This window comes from Portunus trituberculatus, chromosome 4 (genome assembly GCF_017591435.1).
Source record: "Portunus trituberculatus isolate SZX2019 chromosome 4, ASM1759143v1, whole genome shotgun sequence".
NCBI lineage: Eukaryota > Metazoa > Arthropoda > Malacostraca > Decapoda > Portunidae > Portunus > Portunus trituberculatus.
The window spans coordinates 5520071-5542570 of NC_059258.1; the positions used below are offsets into that span (position 1 = coordinate 5520071).

Consider the following 22500-nt stretch of genomic DNA (forward strand, 5'->3'; position numbering starts at 1 on the left):
AACTGCTGCTCATGACGTATCTTTTGGCTACGAACATCAATAAACGACACCAGGTCCTCCTTGTTCCCCACAGCAATAGTCTGTCCATCCGGAGACCAGGTGATGTTGATGTTTTCTCCTGTTGGGGTGGTGGTGTTACTAGTGATGTAAGGGTAGTGTTTTTCTTTCTTTTTAATCTAAGAAGGTGAGAACTGGCCAAAGGTAACAATAATTGAAAAAAAAAAAATTGCCCACTGATGCACCAGTTCCCATGCAGGTCCGAGAATTTGCCAAAAGAATGGGATGTCTTGAAACCTCACTTTTCAATGAGCTTAGGTTATAGGAAGATGGAAATACAGACGACAAGGAGTTCAAGAGTGTGCCAGAGAAAGGAATGAATGATTGAGAGTACTGGTTAACTTTTGCATTAGAGCGGTGGACAGAATAGTGGTAAGAGAAAGAAGAAAGTCAAGTGAAGCAAGGTTATTGTAGTGGTAGTGGTAGTTGTGAGAGTAGTAGTAGTAGTAGTAGTAGTAGTAGTAGTAGTAGTAGTAGTAGTAGTAGTAGTAGTAAAGCTTGTGTTGTACTGTATACACAAAAACAAATAAACAAGCACATACACACACCTTTCACACAAAGAACCTGCAAACTTTACATCTTACACACACACACACACACACACACACACACACACACACACACACACACACAGTCTATGCAAACAGCCAAAGAGAAGAACATTAACAAACAACAATAACAAACTATGCAGACCCTTAGTGTTGATGGTCGCGGAACACTTGTGGGTGCGTGTGTCCCAGATTCTCACTGTCTTGTCCCCACTGGCTGAGGTGAGTTGCTCCGAGTGTGTGGGGTGCCAACACAACTGGTCCACACTGTCACCATGGCCCTTGTAAGTGTAGTCCTTGCGCTGTGGAAGACGGGAAAGGTTAGGTTAGGTTAGGTTAGGTTAGGTAGGTTGGTTTGGTTTGGATAAATACACAACACACAACAGATCAAAGAAAAATACAGACTTAATAGGAGAGAAAAACAAGAAATAAAAGTTAATACACAATAAATAAAATAAAAAAACAAGGTCATATCATATTAAAAAAATAGGAAATCATGAACTAAACTTGAACTTGTGGAAAGAAAAGAATTAATACACAACAAACAAAAGAACATGATCACTTCATATCAAACAATGATAATAAAATATGTCACAACTCAATAAATAAAAAAAAAAAAGATACAAGAAAAACACAACCATTTAAAAATCATTAAATTCTTAACACAATTCAAAAAACATATATTTGAAACACACAATGATAAACCATAAAACTCAACACAGACCAGCAAAAAGACATACACGCAAAAACCAACACCAACATACCAGAGTCTCACGATGTCCATCAAACACAAAGATGGTAACACACTTGTCGTAGGAGCCCGAGGCAAGGCGGCGGCCATCAGCGTTCCAACCAATGGTGTGGACCTTAGAGTTGTGGCCAACATACTCCTTCTGCTTGTTGTGGCTCTCAAAGTATGTCCGCATCTCCTCCAGGTAAGACAACCCCATGGCTGCACACTGGGGGAACAAGATGAGGTTGGGTTAGGTGAGGTTGTGGGGTCTGTTAGGTTACAAAGATCTGTTACAGGTGTGGGCAAACTACAGCAGCAGACCACATGCTGCCCAAAAAAATGTTAGCAAATTTGAAAGAGAAACGTAGTAAACAACACCAAATAATGTTGTGAGCATTTCATTTTTTTACCGCATGTGTACGTATGAGTGGGAGACTGGCTCTTTCTTTAAAGGCTTTATTTTGTATTTCAAATATTAATCATTTTGTAATAATGCACCCTTATAAGATTGCACTTTATTTTAATGTGGCCCTGCACTGAAAAGTTTGCCCACCGTAGTTAGGTTTGGTTAGGTTCAGTTAGCTAACAAGTGTTTTTTAGGTCTTTTATGGTGTTAAGACAGGTTAGGTTAGGTTACGTTGAATAAAAGGGGTTTATTAAGTTTGGTTAGCTTATGAGGGTTTGTTAAATTACTGAGGTCTGTTAAGTTAGATTATGGGATCTATAAAGTTAGGTTTAAGTTACAATTGTTTAAGAATTTGTTAAATAATTGAGTATATCAAGTTAATTAGATTAGGCTATTGGGGTTTGGTAGGTTAGCTTCAGTAGAGTTGTCTATTAACCCCTTCAGTAGTGGACCACATTTTTACCTTGAGTTTGGGTGTGATTAGATTATTCTATTTACATTAAGAGGAGTCTATGGAGGTCAGAAGGTCAATGATCAGTCTTCACTATATTAATCCCCACATAAGTTTCTGAAAGTGTGTAAATTTTCATGAAAATGTGTAAAATCACCAAATAGTAAGCAGAATGAATACGAAAACACGTCACGTACCGAAGGATAAAGTTAGGTTAGTTTATGAAAGCGTTAGGTTACTGTGGGTGTTGTCCTATCTTACACTGTTGCTGAGATTCTATACAGACTGCGGGGCTCCACAACACTCACAGCAAATAATGAGTCCAAGCACCTAAATTTCGAGATAGGAAGGCAACATGAAATGCCCAAAGTATCATAACACTAGCTGCGGCAATGCTCAAGACAGCTTCCTTCAATGCTCCCTCACACAGCCGGCTTCTGTACTCTCCACTTCACTTTTATTCATCTACATTCATTCCTGATGTGTTCCCCACCCTAATATAACGCCGTTTCGCCTGTTAAGGTCCACATCTAAGCTGACTGACAAACGAGCATACACCCATTCCCTGCCAGCCAACTTTATCCTCACACATTCTCTTTCCCTCCCACTCCCCGCCTAGATTCACCCTCACTCGTGTACACTGAACTCACACATCAGCACAAACCTCCACACTCACCTGCTGAAGAGTCAACCATGCACTAGTCACTCGTCTCTCCCTGCCTTCCTCTCTCTCGTCTTGTCCGCCAACCGTGCGAGCGAGACGCGAGTGGCTCTGGCGAGTGGCTACTGCTCCAGCATCATGTGGCGGGCAAGTTCCGGTACCAGTACCGGTAATACCGGTACTAGCATTAACGGTACTGTACCGGTAAATATTTCCGTATTGGTAAATAGCCGAAACGGTACTGAGCAAAATGTGTTTCCTACATATCATAGCTTCCCCTTGCTCAATAAGCGCTAAAAATAGGACACATTTCGCTATACGCTATTACTTGCAGTTTGTGTTGACAGACTAGGATAATAAAGAGGGACGCCAGAGATGAAACGTATACAGAACGGTGAAATAACGACACACACACACACACAGTCCCAGTCCAATCAGAAGATCTGTCTATATGCTCTGAGCTTGTTCCGTAATGGGGAAGGCTGGCTGGGTGACTACCGGGCGACCATAGTGAATCACACACACACACACACACGCTAAGTAAAATGAAAGAAAAGGACACACACACACACACACACACTCACACACGCTAAGTACCATGAAAGGAAAGGACACACACACACACGCAGCCACTTTCCCCTCCAACACCCTCCAGCTGGGAGTCAGTGGTTCCAGCTGGTGGGCTCCCTCATAACGAAAGATAAGGCAACACACACACACACACACACACACACACACACACACACACACACACACACACACACACACACACACACACACACACACACACACACACCCACACCTCGGGCCTGGAGCCAGGTATCGGCCTGGGTCCAGCCGGGGGGGGGGTCGGCCCTCCCTTGATGACGTCACATATATTCGTTACGCAAATCATTTTGAAAATGAGGATTCCCAAAAAGGCAGCTGGACACGAATGTTATAAAAATTCTGACTCGTTATCAATCGAAACTAACTTCTAAAATACAAAAACATTGCCGAGAAAAGGAATAATAAAAATAGCTCAAAAATATACTAAATAAAGTATTAGAACTTCGACTTGCTTAAACACAATTTCAAAGCCCACCAATTTCATTCAACTGAATCGATAACGTTTTTCAAAAATTATGACTATCATTTCGATATATCAAAACCTGGCAACTCGCCCTATTAGAAAAATAATATTTAAAAATGACGTTGTTTACAATATTAACAGGACTACATATCATTCTTAAAGTCCACATCTTTAACTTTTCAGGAGCCTTGCACACTTTTCTCATGATAAACCATCTTTTGAAAACACAAACACTTCGCTACAACCTCAAATAAAAAATCACAGATAGCGGAGGTAAAAATTTTAGCGTATTTTGGCCCTCCCATTCAAGTCATAAACACCCTCTACATCACCGTACTTCACTCAACTCAAGCATGGAAGACACGTAAAACACTGCGAACTATCATTAGAAACCCTTAAAAGGCACTTGTGACTCGAAATAAATGAACTGAGACAAATATAAATAATAGTGGAAGTCGAGCATCTGGGACCGGCATTTTGGGCGGGAGCTGGTGATGACGTCACAGCCTGGGGCTCGTGACGTCATGGATAGGCCCGCTTCTTCTCACTGAGCCTCCATAGCACACAAATCAGATAATTGCGGATATATCTCAACAACTGACATGAAAGATTAGGCCTATGGCTCCACTTTGTGACCTGTCTGGCCTGTAATGAGTGAGAGATGAGGCAGTGATGGCTGAGAGAGAGGCGGCGGGTCAGGGGATCGGTTTGTTTACGTTTTCAAGATTTGAATTATTTGGTTTTATAAGTATGTGCAGGTGTTAGTTCACTGATATGTTGTCCTGGAGGTTACCAACGTTAGGTTATGACATGGCACCACCGTGAAATGATGAGTTACACCAATATATTACTTACGTTAGCCAAAGACTGCTCGGCGGCGGCTGTCCGTGTCACTAGCAGGCACCCACACTCCACTGTCCACTTTGTGTCCTCAACCATGTTTAAATAGTTAACCTCTGATTACTGAGAGGCTACACACACAATATTCTCTTCGCTACTATAGATATCACTATTATCGGTATCTTCATCTCCACCACTCACTGTCCCTCACGGCCACCGCCATCCGGGACGGGTGGCGGACTGGCGTCTGGCGGAGTAACACTGCAGTTGGCCGGCATTTTACCATTGCATTTCTACTTCTAGTCTACTACTACTGCTGCTGCTGCTGCATACCACTCAATTCATATCATTACGAATGATTTTTTTCATGTTAGTTTGCTATAATTTAGGTATTTCCCATCAGCTTTAAAAGGGAACCACAATATATTATGAAGACGGCCGTGTGTCTTTTATTTATATATTTATGTTTTGTTTACAAAAATATTTATGAAAGAGCTGTGTGATTTGCTTTATGTAGATAGAAATGATAAATGCTAGATATTTAAATTGGCAATATCCAACACACACACACACACACGTGTGTGTGTGTGTGTGTGTGTGTGTATATATATATATATATATATATATATATATATATATATATATATATATATATATATATATATATATATATATATATATATATATATATATATACACACTTTTTGTTGTGCTGTCTTTTTTTTTTTTAGGGCAAATGTCCTTTTTTTAAAGCAGGTCTGTCCTTTTATCAAGTGTAGTGTCTAGCAACCCTGCCGTAGTCAGCCCGGCGGCCGGCCAGTTTACCGTGACTCACGGTAAACTGGCCGGTGTGTGTAATTCACTGTTTGATCTGCTGCAGTCTCTGACGAGACAGCCAGACGTTACCCTACGGAACGAGCTCACAGAGCTCATTATTTCCCATCTTGGGATAGGCCTGAGACCACAGGCACACCACACACCGGGACAACAAGGTCACAACTCCTCGATTTACATCCCGTACCTACTCACTGCTAGGTGAACAGGGGCTACACGTGAAAGGAGACACACCCAAATATCTCCGCCCGGCCGGGGAATCGAATCCCAGTCCTCTGGCTTGTGAAGCCAGCGCTCTAACCACTGAGCTACCGTGTGTGTGTGTGTGTGTGTGTGTGTGTTTAAAAGTGTATAACAGAGAGAGAGAGAGAGAGAGAGAGAGAGAGAGAGAGAACCTGCAGGGGTATATGAAATTTAGCAACATTTAGGCTGGGCTGGGAGGCTGGGAGTGGGAGCGCTTTTTTAAGGGAGTTGCCGGTTGCTTATTATAGTTACCAGTCTGCGATCCCACAGAAAAATCATAAGTTTATAATATGCTCGATTTATTTTTATATAACACAAGAACAAATATGATAAAACAATAAAAAGATAGGAAGTTGCAGAAACAAATTTATTGACTGCGTGTTTGAAGGTTTGACCGGATCCGTGGTTCACAATGAAAAAAAAATAAATAAATAAATTTTGCTGAAAAAGGACAGAAAAGGACAGATTTTGACTGTCCTTTTTTACAAGAAAACTTAAGGACAAACAGGTTCAAAAAAGGACAGACTGTCCTTAAAAGGACAAACATGGCAACCCTGGTTCACTACGGGTTCCGACCAATATGAGCGGAAGCGTTTGGCAACAATGTTAAAAATATACTCATATGTGTATATATTTATGTATGTATGTACGGTATGCATGTATGTATGTATGCATTTCACGAAGCAGTTTTCCTACCAGTATTTCAAACAAAAGTGACATCTGCCATCCTTTTTTAAGTGGTACCTATAATAGTTGTCATTAGCTACAGGTGCCTCTGACGTATCAGTTTGGCTTCGATCCACACTCCACCTTCCCGTCTGTCCCCCACTCCGTCCCCTCCCATATGTTCCTCATATCTCCGCCTCCAGCCCCCTCCCACCCTCTCTATCTATCTATCTCTCGCGCCGCTCCGCTCAGTACCTATCAGCTGAGACACTCGCCTATTTATTCTTTAGTCTCAGTCTCCATTCCACCTAATATTTTTCCAGCCATGGATTGCTGTGTGAGCCTGGAAAGCTTGTATCCCGGAGTAACAGTTTGTAAGCTCTCAGCCCAGAAACTACGGCAAAGGGATTCATTAGTGCCTTTAAGCGTTTCTCAAGAGCTGAACGAGATTATTACACACCAATAGTTAACTGCTGTGTGTGTGTGTGTCTGTGTGTGTGGGTTAACTAGTATCAAAGCTATTTAGGGTGTGCGTTGCCGAAACCCCTTCAGTACCAGGACGTGTTTCCCTATGCATTCTGCTATTTAGTGATTTTATACAGCTTCAGAAACTTATGGGGGAATTAAAATAGTGAAGACTCCAGCCATTAATCTTCTGATCTCCATAGACCCTTCCTAATGTCAATAAAATCGCCTAATCAAACCCAAAAATCAAGGTAAAAGAATTGCGAGGAACCTTGATTTGTTCTCGCCAGCCACTCCACGAACGACGATGGAAAGTGGAAACATGTCGGGTGAAAACAAGGCGCTGTGTTGTTACTGTTGTCGTCCATAAACTCTCAATTTATCTCTGTGGGCACTGTTGTCATTAAGATCTCCAGCACTGAATTACCGCCATGCACTCAGTTATGGGCGTCTGAGCGAGTCGAGTCTAATCCCTTAAGTGGCATTTTTACGATAGTTTGTGTGTGATTAGATGATTTTGCTTACAATAAGAAGGGTCTACGGTGTCAGAGATTAATGGCCAGTTTTCACTATTTTAATCCCCACATAAGTTTGTGAAGCTGTACAAAATCATTGAGTAATAGCCAGAATAAATATGAAAACACGTCATGTTACTGCAGGGGTTAACACGGCGGGGCGAGGCGAGGCGATAGAGGCACCTTGCTTTGCTCCGGGCTATGTGTTTTCTACATATCATAGCTTCCCCTTGCTCAATAAGCGCTAAGAATAGGACACATTTCGCTATACGCTATTACTTGCAGTTTGTGTTGACAGACTAGGATAATAAAGAGGGACGCCAGAGATGAAACGTATACAGAACGGTGAAATAACGACACACACACACACACACACACACACACACACACACACACACACACACACCTCCCCTTCCAACACCCTCCAGCTGGGAGCTGGGTGTCAGTGGTTCCAGCTGGTGGGCTCCCCCATTAAGAAAGATAAGGCAACACAAACACACACACACACACACACACACACACACACACACATCTCTCTCTCTCTCTCACACACACACACACACACACACACACACACACACACACACACACACACACACAAACACATAAGAAAATTAGAGAGACTACAAAAAATGGCTACAAGAATGGTTCCAGAATTTAAAGGGATGACATATGAGGAGAGACTAAAGTCTATGGATCTACCAACCTTGGAGCAGAGAAGAGAGAGAGGGGATCTGATACAAGTTTATGAATTGATTAACGGAATGGATGAAGTGGATAATGAGAAACTGATCCTGAGAGAAGAATATAACTTTAGAAGCACAAGATCGCATAGTAAGAAACTGAGGAAGGGAAGATGTCTGAGAGATGTTAAAAAAATATAGTTTCCCGCAATGATGTGTTGAGACTTGGAACAGTTTGAGTGAGGAAGTGGTGTCAGCAAAGAGTGTGCATACTTTTAAAGAAAATTGGATAAGTGTAGATATGGAGACAGGGCCACACGAGCATAAAGCCCAGGCCCTGTAAAACTACAACTAGGTAAATACAACTACGTAAATACACAGTCTCAGTCCTATCCGAAGATCGCTCTATGAGCTCTGAGCTTGTTCCGTAATGGGGAAGGCTGGCTGGGTGACTACCGGGCGACCATAGTGAATTACACACACACACACACAATCTGAGTCCTATCCGAAGATCTGTCTATGTGCTCTGAGCTTGTTTCGTAATGGAGAAGGCTGGCTGGGTGACTACCGGGCTACCATAGTGAATCACACACACACACACACACACACGCTAAGTACCATGAAAGAAAATGACACACACACACACACACACACACACACAGAGCCACCTTATCCTCCAACACCCTCCAGCTGGGAGCTGGGTGTCAGTGGTTCCAGCTGGTGGGTTCCCTCATAACGAAAGATAAGGCAACACACACACACACACACACACACACACACACACACACACACACACACACACCCCCACACCCTCGGGCCTGGAGCCAGGTATCGGCCTGGGTCCAGCCGGGGGGGGGTCGGCCCTCCCTTGATGACGTCACATATACTCGTTACGCAAATCATTTTGAAAATGAGGACTCCCAAAAAGGCAGCTGGACACGAATGTTATAAAAATTATGACTCGTTATCAATCGAAACTAACTTCTAAAATACAAAAACATTGCCGAGAAAAGGAATAATAAAAATAGCTCAAAAATATACTAAATAAAGTATTAGAACTTCGACTTGCTTAAACACAATTTCAAAGCCCACCAATTTCATTCAACTGAATCGATAACGTTTTTCAAAAATTATGACTATCATTTCGATATATCAAAACCTGGCAACTCGCCCTATTAGAAAAAATAATATTTAAAAAATGACGTTGTTTACAATATTAACAGGACTATATATCATTCTTAAAGTCCACATCTTCAACTTCTCAGGAGCCTTGCACACTTTTCTCATGATAAACCATCTTTTGAAAACACAAACACTTCGCTACATCCTCAAATAAAAAATCACAGAGCGCGGAGGTAAAAATTTTAGCGTATTTTGGCCCTCCCATTCAAGTCATAAACACCCTCTACATCACCGTACTTCACTCAACTCAAGCATGGAAGACACGTAAAACACTGCGAACTATCATTAGAAACCCTTAAAAGGCACTTGTGACTCGAAATAAATGAACTGAGACAAATATAAATAATAGTGGAAGTCGAGCATCTGGGACCGGCATTTTGGGCGGGAGCTGGTGATGACGTCACAGCCTGGGACTCGTGACGTCATGGGTAGGCCGCTTCTTCTCACTGAGCCTCCATAGCACACAAATCAGGTAATTGCGGATATATCTCAACAATTGACATGAAAGATTAGGCCTATGGCTCCACTTTGTGACCTGTCTGGCCTGTAATGAGTGAGAGATGAGGCAGATAATGGCTGAGAGAGAGGCGGCGGGTCAGGGGATCGGTTTGTTTACGTTTTCAAGATTTGAATGATTTGGTTTTTATAAGTATGTGCAGGTGTTAGTTCACTGATATGTTGTCCTGGAGGTTACCAACGTTAGGTTATGACATGGCACCACCGTGAAATGATGAGTTACACCAATATATTACTTACGTTAGCCAAAGACTGCTCGGCGGCGGCTGTCCGTGTCACTAGCAGGCACCCACACTCCACTGTCCACTTTGTGTCCTCAACCAGGTTTAAATAGTTAACCTCTGATTACTGAGAGGCTACACACACAATATTCTCTTCGCTACTATAGATATCACTATTATCGGTATCTTCATCTCCACCACTCACTGTCCCTCACGGCCAGCGCCTTGTCCTGCCAAGTGCAGCGCGGCTCACGGACTGGTGGGCAAGTTCCTGTACCAGTACCAGCCTTAACGGTACTGTACCGGTTAAAATTTTCCGTACCGGTAAATAGCGGAAACGGTACTGAGCAAATTGTATACAGCGTGGAGGTGGCTCAAGGCGAGCGGTGATGGGTAAGACGGTAACATTGAGTCATTCTCACTCTCGGTATCGGTCCACACTGGTACCGATTGGCTGCCCTGGCGCGTCGGCGCGGTCTCGGTAGCTGGGCGAGACGCATCTGTACTGATACAACTGAATGTGCCGGCATCATTTCCGGTACCGCTTGACGCTTGTACCGTCTAGCGTATGTGCCGGGACTCTGCTGCTTCCTACCGCTAGGAATGAATAATGTGTAGGCACCACTCGGCGGATCGGTGGCCGGGACGGGTGGCGGTCTGGCGGACTGGCGTCTGTCGGTGCAGTAACACTGCAGTTGGCCGGCATTTTACCATTGCATTTCTACTTCTACTACTACTACTATTACTGCTACTTCTACTACTACTACTGCTGCTGCTGCTGCTGCTGCTTCTGCTACTACTACTACTACTACTACTACTACTACTACTACTACTACTACTACTACTACTACTACTACTACTACTACTACTACTACTACTACTACTACTACTACTACTACTACTACTACTACTATTACTGCTGCTTACTACTACTACTACTACTACTACTACTACTACTACTACTACTACTACTACTACTACTGCACATAGGATTAAGTGTACGGATATTACAGACAAGCCCAAATTATCTCATCCCGCTTAGGAATCGAACGCGGGTCCTTTCAGTTGTGTGAAAAAGGTGTCAAGGCAACTGTCAGCATCCCTATAGATTTGGTCATTCGTCCTTGACGGCTGAGGCCGTTAGGGGTAGTTAGTGCCGTTATTTTTCATCAACCGTGGCATAGTGCTGCATCATTTGATGTCTGTCTGTCTCTGATATATATAATGCATTACCAAATTTTCATCATATTGATTATCTTCTTGTGTATGTAGTATGTATGTATGTATGTATGTATGTATGCATGTACTCATGATAATAAAAACAAAATAATTGTGGTCAATGGTCAATACTCATTGATAACTGACTCAGTGATACCACTCTTTCTTCAGTTTCCGGCCGCCTGCCTCGCGCCCCGCGCGGCACTCCCGTCCCGGTAAAGTGTCAGCACCACACGTCTCGGTAGTCTCGGTATGCTCCTACTGGTACTGGTACTGAGTGTGCCGCGCTGGCCGTGCCAGTACCAGTACCGCCACTCGGTAGTCGGTACCGTGGTACCAGCAGCGCGTGCCACTGGCCCGCTGCCTCATTCCGCTGGCCAAGCCGCAGTAGCTCGGCGAGACGCGTCTGTACTGGTACAACTGAATGTGCCGGCATCATTTCCGGTACCGCTTGACGCTTGTACCGTCTAGCGTCTGTGCCGGGACTCTGCTGCTTCGTACCGCTAAGAATGAATAATGTGTCGGCACCACTCGGCGGATCGGTGGCCGGGACGGGTGGCGGTCTGGCGGACTGGCGTCTGGCGGTGCAGTAACACTGCAGTTGGCCGGCATTTTACCATTGCATTTCTACTTCTACTACTACTGCTGCTGCTGCTGCTGCTGCTGCTGCATACCACTCAATTCATACCATTACGAATTATTTTTTTCATGTTAGTTTGCTATAATTTAGGTATTTCCCATCAGTTTTAAAAAGGAACCACAATATATTATGAAGACGGCCGTGTGTCTTTTATATATATATATATATATATATATATATATATATATATATATATATATATATATATATATATATATATATATATAGACCCTCCCAAAAGACTACCTGGCAACTCACCGGAAACGTCAGTGTCATCCTACAGTATGTAGCGTGGAGGAATAGAATAAACTTCGCTCACAGGCACGACACTGACGTTTGCGGTGAGTTGCCAGGTAGACTAGTCTTTTGGGAGGGTGTTGGGTGAAGAAAGTGCTGACATGGTCCACGATTATTTGCCATGATTGTACTGTATTCTAAATGCTAATGAAATTATTGAAACATTTTAGATGCAGCCTTTCTAAAGATTTCAAGTCCCAAAGTGTATACTTTCAATTAATATTTCTCTAGAGACAGAGATATCGCCGCACGGGTTGTGTCCTGCCTGAGAGAGCGGTCCCCGCAACACTCGCCACTCTTAATTTTCATTTACCATTTTTTATAAAACAAAGCAAAAACCACAATATGTGTATAGAGTGTTTTTTACTCAGCATCACCCAAACTATCATATCCCTGAGTAAGTACCACAACTCGTGAAACATCATATATATATATATATATATATATATATATATATATATATATATATATATATATATATATATATATATATATATATATATATATATATATATATATATATATATATATCAATTTTAACGTGGCTATAAATTACTATTAAACTCCCCGTATTTGATTTGGCAGAAGCTCATAACACTTAAACAATCACGAACGATTTCTAGAAACCATTAAGACTTCATAGTCATCTGAAATAAAATAAAAAAATCATAAATAGTACCGGGAGTAAAAATTATATACCGACAAGCCAGGACAGGTAAGCATTTTGGCGGGAGTCAGTGATGACGTCACATTCCCATCCACTTACCCTCACTTGGCCTTCATGACAGACAAACTAAGAAATCACGGATGTATTTCAGCGATAGGTATAAAAGATTAGGCCTATGGCAATACTTAGTGACCTGTGTGGCCTGCAAAAGTCGATAAATGAGGCAGATAATGACGGAAAGATAGGCAGCGGCTCAGGGGATCAGTTTGTTGACGTATTGGAAGACTCAAATTATAGGGATGTTAAAGTATCAGCAGGAGTTAGTTCACTGATATGTTGTCCTGGAGGACAACATATCAGTAACTCATTATTACTGAAATAATGAGTTACACCAATATACTACTTACGTTTGGCACTGGACTTTCCCAGGGGGGCTGACCTGTGACACCAGAAAGCACAGCACCCACACACTGCTTTGTGCCTTCAACAATATATAGATAGTTAACCTATGATTACTGAGAGGCTACAAACACACTACTCTCTTCTCTACCATCAATATCATCACTATCTTCGTCTTCACTATTCTTACTGCCTCTCTCACTGACCTGCCCTGCCAGCGCCGATAACGCCTCACTCAGCTCACTGTTAACAAACGGCACGGTTACTGGCGGCGACACCGATCTCATAGTTTACAAGGGACGCGTCTTCCACACAGTTTAACACACACACACACACACACACACACACACACACGTAGCTTGGAGATTGGAGCACGGGGAGGGTAGTAGTGGTGAGAGGACATTAATTGCCTTGGTTTTACGGATAAATAAGTAGTTGCTGGAGAGTCAGGAAAAAAAAAAAAAAAGATAAGAGACTGTCCTGCCATTAGTCTTGACTAAGTAATCGCAGATAACAGTGTTTCTTGTCTTTATTTTCAAGAAATCTCAATTGCCAGAGAGAGAGAGAGAGAGAGAGAGAGAGAGAGAGAGAGAGGCTAGCGGTAAGGTGCCTATGATCCTATACGTGTTTAAAATTGGCATGTCGCTCTTTGTACAAATAAGAGTAGGGCAGCTGTTGCATTAAGTATAGGGTGAGAAGGCTGTTTCATCAAATACAGAGCTGACTGTATACCATAGTTGATATTACCTGCCTCAAAACATGTGAGTGTTTACCACCGCCACCACACTGCTCAGTTCTCAGCCCCTGCCTTACCACCACCCCTCCATACTTCATTGCATTATGGCGTTCAAGCCTTTACAACAAAGCTATACTAACGCTTACACATCTTTAAGAGACTTACCTCGGTGGAAATGCCATCGAAAGAAGCGAAGGCGACCTAACACTCAGCTTTCCAGCCATCAGCAGTCAGCGACTCGGACTAACTCGGCAGTCAGCTCCACCAGGCTGATGTTGTCGCGGGCTGATCACGACAGAAGCAGCAGTGTTGAACAAATTATAAGAAAGGCCATTTAACCAACATTTGTTCATTTATATTTAATAAGATATATTCATTGGTAATTCATGAAACATTAGCTACTAAAACATGTGTAAATAGCTGAACTGGTCCATAAAACGTACGAACTTACGAAGCGGAAGTGAGTCGCGCGGCACATTTTGACCTCGGCTGGCGGGCGGCGCGGCGGCTCTTCCTAATGTCCCTCTCGCTACAGTGTCTCCCGTTTCCCACCGCTTGTCCCGGGACTTTTTCCTACAGAACCACTAGATAAACTGATTCTCAAACTGATGAGGCAGGTTTATAGCACACCTGATAGTACTCTCTCTCTCTCTCTCTCTCTCTCTCTCTCTCTCTCTCTCTCTCTCTCTCTGGGGCACCTTCTACCGATGGCCATCCACTCCCATGACATCACATTGGCAGTAGTTGAGTATATTTGTTATTCTCCATCCAAGGGAACACAATAACGTAGCCATAAATCACTTAGTTTTTATTGATATATTATATTATATATATGTCTGTATATAACACAGGGTGCATCACTACTATACAGACATGAATGACCACTGCTGTACCCAGGGTGGAGGTCGGTTATGTACAAGCGTCAACAAGGCACATCATTGTAGTCAAACAGGTTGTAGCAATTGATTCATTCTTACTGCAACTTATCAGCTATCTAGTACTGTATTGGTTTTTCCTCACTGACTCTATAATTCTTAGCACAACTTTCCCATCATACATAGTTCACTTAAAAAGTAATGAAATGATCAACTTTGACTTACTTGTCCTTTTCTCTACAATGACATGATTTTCTCATAACCTTTATAATTGATTGTAATCTCAATGTTATTCTCTTCATGACAAGTTTCTCTTCTAACTAATTTGCTTCCTAAATTATGTACACTAATCAATAGCTCCAGATTATATTTTTTTCATTAGCTTTTACTATATCCCTTAATTACATTTTTCCTTTTGATTTAATTCATAATTTATTTTGGATTACATTTTTTCCAACAATCTCTGTAATCATGAACTCTCAATGAATTTATTGATCTCATGAGTGATTGAACCCTCAACTTCCTGAATTACATTTTTCTCATAACTTTAGTAATTCATTTTAAACTTTACAATTACATTTTGTCATGACAACGTTCACAGCAACACTTATCTCACACGCTCCGACACACTCAAGAATAGATCAATTATTTTGCATATACTGGGTATATAATAATGGTAAATTTACCTCTCAGCGCATCAACAATAACAAGCAGTAGGTACAGTACATACTTATCTCCTTTATCTGGTTCTGTACAAGTTAACCCAATTCCCTGCCCAGTAACACCACATGGTACCCGATCACATCATCATTATACTGGAGGAGAATCCGTAATGTTTTTAAATCCTCGGCACTTTATTATGAAGCTCTGTAGGAAATATATTCATAATATATTCATTTTCTGTTTACTTCTTTTGCGCAGTACTTTACTTTTTTTTTTTTAATTATTTTCATGTATTTTAATTTCTGTAGGGGTGACTTGACGTGCTGGAACGCATTCCCTATTATTACATGTTATAATACGTTCGGTATACGGTAAATTCAATATGCGGTAAGGTTTTCAGGAACGCAGATGTACCGTATAACGAGGACTTACTGTACTATGTAAGTGACTGTGTGAGTGTATGTGTGTGTGTGTGTGTGTGTGTGTGTGTGTGTGTGTGTGTGTGTGTGTGTGTGTGTGTGTGTGAGTGTATTTTTTGGGGGTAGCATAAAAACAACTTGAGAAAATGTGGTTTTGTTTTCACTATATCCTTGGTGTGGGTGTTGAAAAAAGAAGGAAGAGGAGAGGCACGAGAAAAGAGAAAAGAGAAAGAGGAAATATAAGAAGTGGAGAAGGACAAAGCAAAGAAGGATAAAATGGAGGAAAAAAGAGGAGGTGGAGAAGGACGAAGCAAAGAAGGATAAAATGAAGGAAAAAAAGAGAAAAAAGGGAAAAATAAAGAGAAAAGAGTAATTGTAATAAGAAGAGGCAGAGAGGATTAAATCAATTAGAAAGAACAAAATGGAAGGAATATGATAATGTAAATTAAGAGAACTTGTAATCTCTCTCTCTCTCTCTCTCTCTCTCTCTCTCTCTCTCTCTCTCTCTCTCTCTCTCTCTCTCTCTCTCTCTCTCATAACCATCTGTACAATGAAAGACAGGAGGAACACACACACACACACACACACACACACACACACACACACACACACACACACACACACACACACACACTACATCATCTGTTCAATGAATGATGGCACAGAACTAAAGTCTGGTTTATCAGATGAATAGAGAGTAATTCATGTATCAATAAAGACAGAAAGGAAAGCACACGTTTTGTGTTGACTAAACATTACAATACTGCATTATTAGAAAGTCATAGAGAAAAAGTCACTCAGTTCGGAAAGGTAAGGTAAAGAAAAGATCCTTCCTTTCCATGACAGGGACGAGGAGCCTTCGTTCAGATCTCCTCGGCCTCTCTGTCATCTGTCTGCCTCAGCAGCGCCACTGTGGATTGCCCTTTCGGTTACAGTTCGTACTTTCTTGAGTTGTACATTGTACTGCAGCAGTTTGTCTTTCCACAGTTGTAGTAGGGTTGTTTTGTTTTCCGGCGGCGTTGTTGTCTTACACGCCTACTGTTTTCCTCGCAGACAACACATCATCATCTGCAGGAAAAGCTTTCTTTTTCAGGACTGATGCCTTGTTTTGCAAGCCTACTGTCTTGCTCCGCAGTCCAGTAGTCTTGTTCTCCAGTTGCGACGTTCGCTTCTGCATCTGTTGAGTCCAATTATAAATACCAGTCACCTTGTCTTCCAATTCGACTGTCTTATTCTCCAAATCCAGTGTTTCTTTTTCCAGACCTAATGTATGGTCTTCAATTTCTACTGTCATGTTCAAGATTTTTTCCATCATGTTCTCTAAGTGCATCATCTTGTTCTGTAGAGCTTCAATCTGAGCCTGCAGACTCTGAGTTCCTTCCTGCAGGTCTCCTGTCTTGTTCTGGAGATTCTCGGTCGTCTCCTTCAAACCCACAGCTTTGTTTTCAATGTCATTGGTTTCTGTCTCCACACGCAGCATCGTTCGTCCTATTATGACACTCTCCATTAACATCGCATCTGATTCCTTTTCTAATCGCATCGTTTTGTTTTCCACTTCTAGTATTTTGTTTTTCATTTCATTTGATTTTTTCTCAAGATCTTCTGTTCGGTTCTGCAGAAGTATTGTTTGTTTACTGAGATCTTCATTTAATTTCTGAATACTTTCCGTTTTTTCCTCAATCGCTATCGTGGTCGTTTCAATTTCCGCTATCGTGGTCTCTAGATTCATCGATTTGTTCTGTACAATTTCGCTTTCGTTTCCTTCAGTTTCTGTTTCGCTCTCGTGAGTTATGTTCGCTCGTGGTAAAATTTCCTCGTGTGGTTCTATAGTTTCGCCAACCGTTTCGTTCCTCGAAAATACCGTTTTGTTTTCTTGCTCTTTAGTTTCGTTCTTAGCACCTGGGATTAGTGGCAACGCAATTTCCTCATGTGGTTCTTTAGTTTCCGCATCTGTTTCGTTCCTTGAAAATATCATTTTGTTTTCCTGCTCATTAGTTCCTTCAAATGTTTCGTTTTTAGCACCTGGGATTAGTGGCAACGCAATTTCCTCATGTGGTTCTTTAGTTTCCGCATCTGTTTCGTTCCTTGAAAATATCATTTTGTTTTCCTGCTCATTAGTTCCTTCAAATGTTTCGTTTTTAGCACCTGGGATTAGTGGCAACGCAATTTCCTCATGTGGTTCTTTAGTTTCCGCATCTGTTTCGTTCCTTGAAAATATCATTTTGTTTTCCTGCTCATTAGTTCCTTCAAATGTTTCGTTTTTAGCACCTGGGATTAGTGGCAACGCAATTTCCTCATGTGGTTCTTTAGTTTCCGCATCTGTTTCGTTCCTTGAAAATATCATTTTGTTTTCCTGCTCATTAGTTCCTCAAATGTTTCGTTTTAGCACCTGGGATTAGTGGCAACGCAATTTCCTCATGTGGTTCTTTAGTTTCCGCATCTGTTTCGTTCCTTGAAAATATCATTTTGTTTTCCTGCTCATTAGTTCCTTCAAATGTTTCGTTTTTAGCACCTGGGATTAGTGGCAACGCAATTTCCTCCTGTGGTTCTTTAGTTTCCGCATCTGTTTCGTTCCTTGAAAATATCATTTTGTTTTCCTGCTCATTAGTTCCCTCAAAGGTTTCGTTGTTTTTGGCAACGGCTTTTTGAAATGTTTTGTTTTCTATCTCTTTACTAATTGTTTCATCCGTTTCGATCTTATCGTGCACCCCTTGCAGCAAGGGCTTGTTCTCTTCCTCTTTGCTAATCTCAATATCTCCTCCGCTCTTATCACCAGTGGAATTTTCCACAGTTTTATTCTCTTCATGTTTCGTTTGGACAATGGTTCCGATCTTATTACCAGTGGGATTTTCCACAGTTTTATTCTCCTCTTGTTTCGTTTCCACAATGGTTACGTTTTTGTCATCAATAACTGCTTTTTCTACAGTTCTGTTGTCTTGCTGTTTCATTTCCACAATGGTTCCGTTCTGATCAACTTCATTTTCCACAGTTTTATTCTCCTGCTTAGTTTGGACAATGGTTCCGTTCTGATCAACTTCATTTTCCACAGTTTTATTCTCCTCTTGTTTCGTTTGGACAATGGTTCCGATCTTATTACCAGTGGGATTTTCCACAGTTCTGTTGTCTTGCTGTTTCGCTTCTACAATGGTTATGTTTTTGTCATCAATAACTTTTTCCACAGTTTTGTTGTCTTGCTGATTAGCTGTAACAATGGTTCCGTTCTTATCATCAACTTTTTTCTCCTCAGTTTTATTGTCTTGCTGTTTAGTTTCAACAATGGTTCCGTTTCTATCATCTACTTTATTCTCCACAGTTTTGTTGTCTTGCTGTTTAGTTTCAATAATGGTTCCATTTCTATCATCGGTCTTTTCCACAGTTTTGTTGTCTTGCTGTTTAGTTTCAATAATGGTTCCATTTCTATCATCGGTCTTTTCCACAGTTTTGTTGTCTAGGTGTTTAGTTTCAACAATGGTTCCATTTCTATCATCGGTCTTTTCCACAGTTTTGTTGTCTTGGTGTTTAGTTTCAACAATGGTTCCATTTCTATCATCGGTCTTTTCCACAGTTTTGTTGTCTAGGTGTTTAGTTTCAACAATGGTTCCATTTCTATCATCGGTCTTTTCCACAGTTTTGTTGTCTAGGTGTTTAGTTTCAACAATGGTTCCATTTCTATCATCGGTCTTTTCCACAGTTTTGTTGTCTAGGTGTTTAGTTTCAACAATGGTTCCATTTCTATCATCGGTCTTTTCCACAGTTTTGTTGTCTAGGTGTTTAGTTTCAACAATGGTTCCATTTCTATCATCGGTCTTTTCCACAGTTTTGTTGTCTAGGTGTTTAGTTTCAACAATGGTTCCATTTCTATCATCGGTCTTTTCCACAGTTTTGTTGTCTAGGTGTTTAGTTTCAACAATGGTTCCATTTCTATCATCGGTCTTTTCCACAGTTTTGTTGTCTAGGTGTTTAGTTTCAACAATGGTTCCATTTCTATCATCGGTCTTTTCCACAGTTTTGTTGTCTTGCTGTTTAGTTTCAATAATGGTTCCATTTCTATCATCGGTCTTTTCCACAGTTTTGTTGTCTAGGTGTTTAGTTTCAACAATGGTTCCATTTCTATCATCGGTCTTTTCCACAGTTTTGTTGTCTTGCTGTTTAGTTTCGACGATGGTTTCGTTCTTATCATCAATAACTGCTTTCTCCACAGTTTTGTTTTCTTGCTCTTTAGTTTCCAGAAATGTTTCGTTCTTAGCAACAGGGATTGTTAGCAAGATTTCGTTTTCCTGTTCTTTAGTTTCCAAATCATTTCTCTTCTTTTCAACCATCTTGTCCAAAATTTTATTCTCCTGCTCTTTACTGGCTTCAATATCTGTCCCATGTTTATCACCAGCAGGTGTTTGTACCGTTTTGTTTCTGTGCTCAATGGTTTTAACAGTGCTTTCATTCTCGGCAACAGGATTTTCCACAGTTCTGTTCTCTTCCTTAGTTTCAACAATGGTTCCGTTCTTGTTATCAATTGCTTTCTCTAATGTTATGTTCTCTTCTTTCGTAGTTTCCAGAACTGTTTCATTTTTGCCTTCAATGCCTTTTACCGAGGTTGTATTCAACGGTTCCTTTGTTTCAACAATAGTTACATTCTCATCACTCATGGTCTCGTCTGAGGTAACTTCGTTCGTGTCATCCATATCAGTGGTCGTTTCATCATGCATGAAATAGTCCATCAAGATGGGTTCCCCCTCGGAACCCACCTCCATCACCCCTGTGCCCCCCTCCACGGGGGCACCACCCTTCTCCATGAAGGAGACGTGCTCTTGCACGTCTCCCATGCCGCCCCCGAAGGCGGCCAGCACGCAGATCACGATGAAAAGGTTGCAGCAAGACATTGGTCTCAATATCTTCCGTCAATCAAAATTGTAAATGTCGGAATATCTGTTTTTGCAGGTAATTTATTACAAAAAAGTTTGGGTGCTGTCCTCAGACCCTCATCTGATGACGAGATCCGTACAGGCACACGTACAGGTAATACACGTACACGTACACACACATACAAACACCCACACACAAATAAACGTACGCACACACGTAGCCACTCACACACACACACACACATACACACATACAGAGAGGCGGCGGGTCAGGGGATCGGTTTGTTTACGTTTTCAAGATTTGAATGATTTGGTTTTTATAAGTATGTGCAGGTGTTAGTTCACTGATATGTTGTCCTGGAGGTTACCAACGTTAGGTTATGACATGGCACCACCGTGAAATGATGAGTTACACCAATATATTATTTACGTTAGCCAAAGACTGCTCGGCGGCGGCTGTCCGTGTCACTAGCAGGCACCCACACTCCACTGTCCACTTTGTGTCCTCAACCATGTTTAAATAGTTAACCTCTGATTACTGAGAGGCTACACACACAATATTCTCTTCGCTACTATAGATATCACTATTATCGGTATCTTCATCTCCACCGCGGACTGGCGTCTGGCGGTGCAGTAACACTGCAATTACAGAATACAACGAGACCTGGACAGGCTGATAGCATGGGCAGACAGGTGGCAGATGGAGTTTAATTCTGATAAGTGTCAGGTTATGCATTTAGGTAAAGACAACACAAACTTTAACTATGAGATGGAGGGATGTTGGCTAGAGGCAGTAGAGGAAGGAAAGGATTTAGGAGTAGTGATAGACAGGACTATGAAATTTTCAAAGCAATGTTTAGAAGCAAGAAATAGGGCAAATAGGATCCTGGGTTTTATAAATAGAAATGTTAGTTATAAAAGTAAGGAAGTGGTGCGTAGCTTATATAATTCCTATGTTAGGCCCCATTTAGAGTATTGCATACAGGCCTGGTCACCCCACTATAGGCAGGATATCAACATGTTAGAAGCAGTTCAGAGAAGAGCAACTAGGATGATACCAGCATTAAAGCGCCTGGAGTATAGAGATAGATTAAAGGAATTAAACATGTTTTCATTTGAGAGGAGATGTATAAGAGGGATATGATAGAGTTATTTAAAATGTTTTCAGATACAAACTACATAGATGTGAGATCTTTCTTTACCTTAGAGGAGGAAATAGGACTAGAAATCATGGCAGGAAGATTAGAAAGCAAGGCTGCAGGTTAGATATAAGAAAATATTTCTTTAGTCATAGAGTGGTAGACTTCTGGAATGCATTGCCAGAGACGGTTGTAAATAGCACTAGTTTGACAATGTTTAAAAACAGATTAGATAAGCACTTAAATTCATTAGATTTATAATTATGTATAGCACTGCATGATAGTTTTTATAAGAAATTTACTATAGTTAAATAAGACATGATCCCCATGTATGGGGACCACAAATTGTAGAGGATTTCGCTGCAGGACTTAGCCCTGTTAATGGGCCAAATATTTAGAATTAGTATATAATGTATTGTGTACTTGTAAGTGTATCTTTAAGTACTGATGACGAGGTCGCTGTGCGACTGATACAGGATAACCTAGATGGGCCCT

At 41.3% G+C, this 22500-nt stretch overlaps 3 protein-coding genes across 3 annotated transcripts in view; all 3 read right to left on the bottom strand.

Annotated features, from left to right (window-relative positions):
* Positions 1–14247, bottom strand: part of LOC123511273 (THO complex subunit 3-like) — a 17310-nt gene extending 3063 nt beyond the window's left edge. The window contains exons 1-5 of the mRNA XM_045267023.1: positions 14216–14247; positions 2872–3052; positions 1370–1564; positions 751–907; positions 1–118 (exon numbers count right to left, since the gene is read on the bottom strand). The exon at positions 1–118 is cut by the window's left edge and continues 96 nt beyond it. Of these exons, the coding sequence (XP_045122958.1) occupies positions 1–118; positions 751–907; positions 1370–1564; positions 2872–3052; positions 14216–14232 (668 nt within the window). The 5' untranslated portion in view covers positions 14233–14247. The remainder of the gene's footprint in view (positions 119–750; positions 908–1369; positions 1565–2871; positions 3053–14215) is intronic.
* Positions 14248–16775: 2528 nt separating this feature from the next.
* Positions 16776–18370, bottom strand: LOC123511277 (autophagy-related protein 23-like). The gene is made up of 2 exons (XM_045267036.1): positions 18030–18370; positions 16776–17906 (listed from the first exon to the last, which is right to left on the bottom strand). Exons 1-2 carry the CDS (start codon positions 18349–18351, stop codon positions 17035–17037), a joined length of 1194 nt encoding a protein of 397 aa, XP_045122971.1. The 5' UTR covers positions 18352–18370; the 3' UTR covers positions 16776–17034.
* Positions 18368–20930, bottom strand: LOC123511137 (inner centromere protein A-like). The gene is made up of 2 exons (XM_045266763.1): positions 19026–20930; positions 18368–18965 (listed from the first exon to the last, which is right to left on the bottom strand). The coding sequence occupies exons 1-2, from the start codon at positions 20882–20884 to the stop codon at positions 18368–18370; spliced, it is 2457 nt and encodes an 818-aa protein (XP_045122698.1). The 5' UTR covers positions 20885–20930.
* Between the last annotated feature and the right edge of the window lie 1570 nt (positions 20931–22500).